We start from the raw sequence: 7993 nt of genomic DNA on the forward strand, positions 1-7993 counted from the left end.
TCAGGTGTTCCAGTCACCTCCATGGCCACAGGTGTATAAAAGCAAACACCTAGGCATGCAGACTGTTTCTATACAAAGCAAGGTCTATAAAGACATGGATGAGAGAGTTTGGTGTGGATGAACTGGACTGGCCTGCACAGAGTCCTGACCTCAACCCGATAGAACACCTTTGGGATGAATTAGAGTGGAGACTGAGAGCTAGGCCTTCCCGTCCAACATCAGTGTGTGACCTCACAAATACACTTCTGGAAGAATGGTCAAAAAGTCCCATAAACACACTCCTAAACGTTGTGGAAAGCCTTCCAGAAGAGTTGAAGCTGTTATAGCTGCAAAGGGTGGACAAACGTTATATTAAACCCTATGGATTAAGAATGGGATGTCACTTAAATTCATATGCGAGTCAATGCAGGAGAGTGAATACTTTTGGCAATATAGTGTATGTGCGTGTTAAATCAGGAACCTGGCGCAAAAAGTGTCCTATATCTTCCTAAAACATTACCTCTTGTGCGCGCTTGTGTAAACTGTTTGTGATTGCTGGCTTCAGTTGGTGTGCTTGTATTTATGTGGTGTGTGTGTGTGTGTGTGTTTGCGACGTGCGACTGAGGTGAGCGTACCGTGTTGGAATACGTAGGGTTGGTTTTCGTGAAAAACCGCAGTAAATGTCGTGTTGCAAATCCAATGGTATGTAATGTACATACATTATTTAATGTATAGCAAAGGAACATGATTCTTCTAATATTTGTATAAACATTTTATATGTAAAAAAAAAATACATCACAACATTTTTGAATAGGTACTGCTATGACTATAACAGATGTGTGTGCGTGTATATATATATTTATATTTTTTTCATGTATAAAAATCCTGTATAAAAGCTGTACATTTTTTTAGAATGGGCCAATACATGTTTTTTTATGTTATTGTAAAAATTCATATTTTTGTATTGCATGTGACTACCATTCTGTACACGCGGTTTCTGTTTTCATCCATGAAAGACAATAAATGAGGCTTGTCATGTAACAATAGAGTGGATGCAGTTATTTTATCGTTGCAATGCAGTTAATGCAGTCTAACAGCTGTGTTCATAGGATGACTTTTAATTGTTTTGCTTCCAAACGATGCCTTGGAAACTCTTCTGTTTAAAGACTATACTGTACATAAATAAGCTTGTAGAAGTTTATTAATCTTCAAAATCCCAGTTTGCCTGTAGGTGGCATAAAGACCCAACATAAAGTAAACGATTTTTAAATACAGCCACACATGTGACATTATGGTTATACATATTTGTGTGGCTTGTATGCATTATGTGTTATGCAGTGTGGTTCAAATGGTTCAAAACTGACGTACCAGTATGGTTAAGTCCTGCTTGCATCTACAGTGCCCAAATCTATTTCATTGATCCACTTCCATCCATATTTGTAATCTAGCAGAACAGTGTGGACTGTTGGCATAGGAAGCGCTTTTATACGCTTCATAAATAAAATGCAGGTCATGTTTTTTCGCCCACATTTGTGCTTACGCAGCTTTTATCTGATGACTATTAAAAGTTTTGAATACAAAGCCTTGGGAGTTGTCGGTAAAATGATAAATACTGCTCGCGTTCAGTCCTTGAAACCTGCCATCGGTGAAGACGCATCCGGCTGCGAGGAGTAAGAGTGATGGATTGATTTCCGCGTATTGGTGTCAATCCAGGGACAAAAAAGGACCTTGTATCCTGGCTCACGATGCACTAGCAAAAGCTCTTCGACTCCAACTGGTACTGGATCACATGACCAGCATTTGGTGAGGCGGGGAGGACGGTTCCCTTCATTGGGAGGCCGGACAAAGAATGTCCTTTCTTCTTCTGCGTGGAAATCAAAGCAAATAACAATTAGCCGTTTGTTTGTTTAGTGTTATGAGCTGCGTTCTGGGCCCGATGATTCACCAGTGAGGATGTGTGCAGAAGCACTGCATACTTTTTCATCTCTTACTGCAACACATTTAAGAAAGTTTCCTCTAACAATTAAATCATTTATGTCAACTTTTGAGTGCCTTCTGCATCCCACAATGTTAACGAGCTGAACAGGAACACGGTGGCTGACAGACTGAACTGAGCCTCTCTGCTCATCAGAATGGATGAAGTGCACAGACTGTCATGAATTGTTGCAGAAGATTGCAGCGCTCGAGATGAGGATATTCAAACTGGAGAATTTATTTATTTTTTATTTGAACTCCACAACACTGCCAATGTCTTCTGCCGGCGAGATTTAGCTCATCAGTATTCAACTTGAGATTTAAATGCAGCCCTCCAAATGACACCGTAACTTACCGAAATCTTACTGAATCGGTCACGTGCTGTGAATAGGATTTCCAGCTGGGAAAATAGGAGCGCTAAACCTCGGGATAAATCTATACTCCCACAGAGGGGAACATTTATGGATTAAGTTCAGCCGACTTCAAGAGAGAATTCTTCAACTGATGAATAAATATGAATCTGTGTGTGAGGGCCGGTGACATCTGTAGAGAGGCAATCCGAAGTGTTAAAGCAGGATTCCAGTCGAGCTGTTTAATCGCCGGGACAAACCGGAGACCCGGTCTTGTATTGGTGGACCAGAACAATCCGTCAACAGATCAACAAGTTCAGCAGCCTTCAGGACTCAACACATGGCTCAGCATGCCTTCAGAAGGGGATCAATTATATTGATAAATCCAATCTGTTCTGGGGTCGCAAGCACCTTCTCAGGGCAGATGGTCATGGCTCATTGGCCAGGCCCAAGATGATGCACCCTGACACCAGCCTCGGTGTGACTAAACCAGAATCCGGAAATCTAGACTTTCCATTACTCAGGGGGAAGATGTGTGGGGCTTTTGAGATGAAGTCATCTGCATATGTTCTAATCTCACTTCCTCTTCAACAAGCCCGATTTCTGATTCATCAATGAAATAAGCATGGTAAGCTTTATTAGAGCTGGGGTAGGGACTTTATTTGTTGTTGTCATCAGGCAAAAATGGGGGCTTCCCGGTGGTGTAGTGGGCAGCACTGGCGCCTCACAGCAAAAAAAACATCCACAGAGCTTTTAGAAAGGTGCAGAATCAAAAGTATCACTCCTCATGAAAACAATGTTTTGATTGTGAATTAATCATTTAAAAAAATGTTGGTCCGTCATTAATGATTTGTTTACCTCTAGATGTGTGACGTGCGGCTGCACTTCCAGCAAGGCTTGTGAGCCAATAGAATAACGGCGTTGGTATCAAGTGGTGTATCTGTGTAGTCAGGGGTCAAGAGTCTTTGGGGTTGCCAGTTAGTGTGGAAAAAAATTAACGGAAAAATGGCTGAGATTGACGGTATGCGGGCGGCATTTCGGTACCAGTCCCAAGTGCTAAGAAGAGGAGCGAGACCAGAGTGAACACCGATTCAGCGTTTGATCGGTGGAGTCAGCTGAAGGAGTTTCAACGACTGAAATGCCACGGCGAGATGAATACTCTTCTTCTGGACCGGTAAGATATCGTTTAAGGTCCCATTTTATGAAAAACTGTTTTTCTCTGGTCTCTACACCTATAAACTGGTCCTCCCTGAGGCTGCCAACTCCCAGGATGAGGAAAACAAGCGGCTCCTGCATGGTCTCTGCAGCCCCCCCACTGGTACAACGGTGCTCCTACAGGCTGTTCAGATTCAGCTCCTGTTGTTACGTAACGAAGGGAGTCATTAGCACAGGCCGAACTCCTCTGATGATAGGAGACATCTAAGAGGGGGCGTTCATCACCAAGGTGAAGTTTGGTGTGTCCTGCGGTGAGACAGCAGTGAGGTAGCAGTGTTTCACAATGTCATCACTCAGAGACACGCAGATTGCTCTGTTGTTGGTTGTACAAATCAACATAAGTGCTTATATTCTGTCCTAGCTACAGAAGAAGAGAAGAGACCGTGGTTGCATTTCATTTTTAATGACAATGTGCCGGCTATGGTCCATGTTAGCTTGTATGTGTGTGCTAACTACTTCACATCCGACTGCTTCAGTAACGAGGGTCAGTACAAAGCTGGCTTTGCCTCGACACTGACCCTCGTAAAAGGATCTGTCCCGATCTGGACCCAGCAACTTCAACTGAGCCACATAGGCGAGCCATAGCGATACATCCACGTAAACATTGGCGCATGCTACCGCTAGCGTAAGCGGCATCATCTCCGTCTCTCTCCAAGTAGGTGATGACAGACGGAGCTCATTAGCATTTAAAGGTGCAGACACAGAAACAGCCTGTTCTCAGCAGAGCTCATTTGAGCAACTTTTAGACAGCTGAAATTCAGGACCACGGATGGGTTTGGGGCAATGCATATCGAATACAGTGTTATTGGACCTCTGACAGCTGTGTGGAATTGATGACAATCTGTGTAATAGGGGACCATTAAAGCTATCTTTTAGCTAACACGAACACTGGCAACCCATTGAAGGCGCATGCGCTTCGAGCAACAGCTTTGTTGTGACGTGAATGCGATGGGAGGAGGGAGTGTGAGTGCGACATCTAGTGGCTGGATGTTATCAATGTTCTCAATAGCACCTTTAAACTCAAAGTTATCTATGTGGGCCCCACATATCAACTTGTTGCAATTTAGAGGTCACCACAGTAACATAGTAGCACTGTTATGACATGAGGCTACAATTGTAACCTCGCCTCCGTATAAGTTTAACTATCAGTTCCGTCTGAGGGCCTTTTGATGAGATTGTCTAGGCTGATATTTGATGACAGCAGTACAGCAGGTTGACATTTCAGGGTCTTCAGCTCTTCATGCAGTGTGTTCGTTGATGAAATTAGTGAAATAAGTGCTCGCTCCTTTCTTGCATGGTGTTTATGTCAACTGCAGGAATGACAACTTGCCAAATCAAGCATTTCACTGTAAAAGTTACAAGTGCAGGTGCACACAGCAGCAATTACCAGAAATCACAGAGGAACCAAGAAGGGGAACTTTTTTTTTCTTTTTTTAAACAACAGTCAATGCAAATTTAGTCCATGAGAACACAGACCCATTTTTCCTGCGACTAGTAAAATACATTTTATCAATCATTTAATTCATTTAACTTTTTCTATTTGTTTCAATGCTTCGAATTCAGCAACAGAAAATATATCAAATCAAAATAATTGAATCAGCTAAATGGAGATGTCACGTTGGCTTTTCTGTGACCATTTTAAAAGACAGATGTATATACATTTGTTTAAGAAATGTCATCACAACAGTTTAAATGTAACATTGGGCATGTTACCAAAGCATTAGAAGTGTTAAACTTTGGTTAAAAAAAAACAAGCTTTTTGAAATTAGCGAGTTCTGTCAAATGTTGCTTAAACTTGCATTTCCTTTTGTATTTGGCTCAGTGAACCGATGTTGAATAGGGCTCCTTTTACATATCTGCGTCTGACTCTCATGCCTCGAGAGTTGTGCTGCAACATTTTCCACTACATGAGGTATTAACTGACTGCGGAGTCAAAAGGCCTTGTGTCATTGGTACGTGACATTAAACGATGTGCTAACATGGACCATAATTAAAGTCATCTGTGAGCAATTGTGGCTTGGACAACAATAAATAGATGAGATGCAGTCACGTAAAATGTTCCGTGGGCACAAGTGAGAAGTTATTCTAAGCTAAGCAAGAGAGGACGAGAGACCGTTCACAGGCCTTTAAGACGTTGCCATAAATAAAGAGCATTACCACTTTTGTTTCAAACTCATGCAGTTTCTACCTTTTGGTTTTATGCAGATTGTGGCTTGTATTGTTGTTCTGAATTCAGTAAATGTTTGTTTTTATCACAGAAGTGAAGCCAAAAATGGCTCATGAATCAAATACTTCAACAATCACTTTTTTTATTCGGTTTACTCGCTGAACATTTAGCACTTTTTTAGAGTCTGCTACCACACAGATGTCGGCGTGATCAGAGCACAAAAACCACTTCCTTTTCTTATTATAATCCAAATGGAGAAGTAAGAACAAGACAGCCAGATGAATGTGTCATTGACTTAGATCACCATCATTCGACATTGTCAGTCGCTCCTGTTCACATCGCTCATCTCTCTTTATTTGCTGCATTTCGCGTATTTGAATACACAAAGCCTCATTCTTCTTGGAACTATATCAAGATCACCAACATTGTAAGTGACAGAAATTAATATATATACTTTTATTTTTGACACTATTCATTTCAGTGAAGGCATGCTAACATTTGTCTTTATAGTATTTAAGTAAGTGTTGTTTTATGGTTCTGTCCTAATTCCTGATGGAAAAAAGTGATATATTTGTTTGGCCGCTTTAAAGACAGCTTTGTTCGTTATGAAATATATATATATATATATATATATATATATATATATATATATATATATATATATATATATATAATATAAAGTAAAGTGTTGCATGTGTGTATATATGTATATTCTCCAAAATGTAGTGAAGTAGGAATAATTAAAAAAAAACTCTAAATTGTACTTCAAAATTGTACATAGGTACAATACTTGAACTACTACATTGTTTATTGCTCAAACACTCAATAAAACATAGTTTTGCTGTTATTGTGGCCGCCCAGCCCCCTTAGATAATATAGTATGTTACTACTGTGTCTGGGCTTTTTCCTAATTCCAATGTATTAAATTTGTTTTCTGAATCTCATTTGAAAAAATCTATCTTCTTAGATCCCAACATGAAGGGCCTCCTCTTCCTGCTGTTCTGCATAGAAATCCTGGGCACACTATTTTGTGGCGCTCTAACCACCCAACGCCCTTTAACCATGAGTCAACATCCTGCCACACCTGGACAAGAGGACAATACAAACTCCACTTTTCCAGCTTCTCAAACTGAAGCTGGTCACGCCAATGTTGCCAGCAGCGTGGCTGTCAGTCATTTTCCTTCAACAGCCTCCCAGGCCTCCAAAAGCCACAGCAGCTTGCGTACATCACTCCCACAGCCCACCACAACACCCGCTGCCACACTTTTCAACATGTTTTACAAGAAGGAATGTCTTCAAGTGTTGATGGTGGCCGGCGGACTGATCATAGCCTGTACCATTCTGCTCATGTCTACTCTGTTGCTGACGTGCAAGGTGTGCCGCTTGAGCAGACACATCAAGTTTCTGAGCGCCAACACTGACATGATCAGCACCACTGAATACTGGATGGGAACGGCCAAGAAGGACAGAAACACGTCAGCGACAGAAGCCAAAGAGACCACTGTGTTAATGTCTGACATCACTCCCACACAGGAGGACGCGAGCAATGGTACCGCCAAGGAAGCAGGGGTGAAGGCAAACGAAGGTGGACAAATGGGAGAGGAGGACAAGAAGGAGGTGGGAGACAAGAGTGAGGACGTGTCATCTGTAGCCATCGTCCAAAAAGCACAAGAGGAGGCCACTGATGGTCATCCCACCCAAGACGAAGCGGCTCCCACCTGTCAGGGCACAGGAGACCCAAAGGATGTGGTGTAGAGCCGTGTGTGTTTGCAAAAGCGTTTCCCATGCAGCTGCTTTCGCTTAGCTTTACAAACCCTTCGACGGTAAATACTTTTTTCAGCAGCTTTTTCTTAACAATAAGTCAAACAACTGTGTGTGCTGCCATGTCTGTTCAATCGGGCACTGGATGTGTTGATACTGTACTTGAGATGTACATGCATTTATGACATTTATGAGAATAAAAATTTGTAATATGTATTACTTTGTGGCTACTCACAATTTAGTTGTTTGAATGTGTGTGTGTGTGTGTGTGTGTGTGTGTGTGTGTGTGTGTGTGTGTGTGTGTGTGTGTGTGTGTGTGTGTGTGTGTGTGTGTGTGTGTGTGTGTGTGTGTGAGAATGTGTTATTGTACTTACTAGTAAGGACCAAAACATTTTTGAGAACATTTTTAAAAATGAGGACATTTTTGTCTGGTCCTCACTCCTTCAGCCTAAGTCTTGGTTTTCAAGGTTCAAGTTAGACTCATTTTTGGTTAGGGTTAGGATAAGGATTGGGATTAAGTATTTAGTTGTCATATTAAAGGTTAGGG

At 41.6% G+C, this 7993-nt stretch overlaps 1 protein-coding gene across 1 annotated transcript; it reads left to right on the top strand.

Moving 5' to 3' along the window:
• The first annotated feature begins 5955 nt into the window (after positions 1-5955).
• Positions 5956-7662, top strand: LOC311025603 (uncharacterized protein). The gene is made up of 2 exons (XM_084028576.1): positions 5956-6112; positions 6653-7662. Exon 2 carries the CDS (start codon positions 6661-6663, stop codon positions 7438-7440), a length of 780 nt encoding a protein of 259 aa, XP_083884702.1. The 5' UTR covers positions 5956-6112; positions 6653-6660; the 3' UTR covers positions 7441-7662.
• Positions 7663-7993: the final 331 nt, after the last annotated feature.

This window comes from Eutrigla gurnardus, assembly GCF_963514095.1.
Source record: "Eutrigla gurnardus genome assembly, chromosome: 15".
Taxonomy (NCBI): domain Eukaryota; kingdom Metazoa; phylum Chordata; class Actinopteri; order Perciformes; family Triglidae; genus Eutrigla; species Eutrigla gurnardus.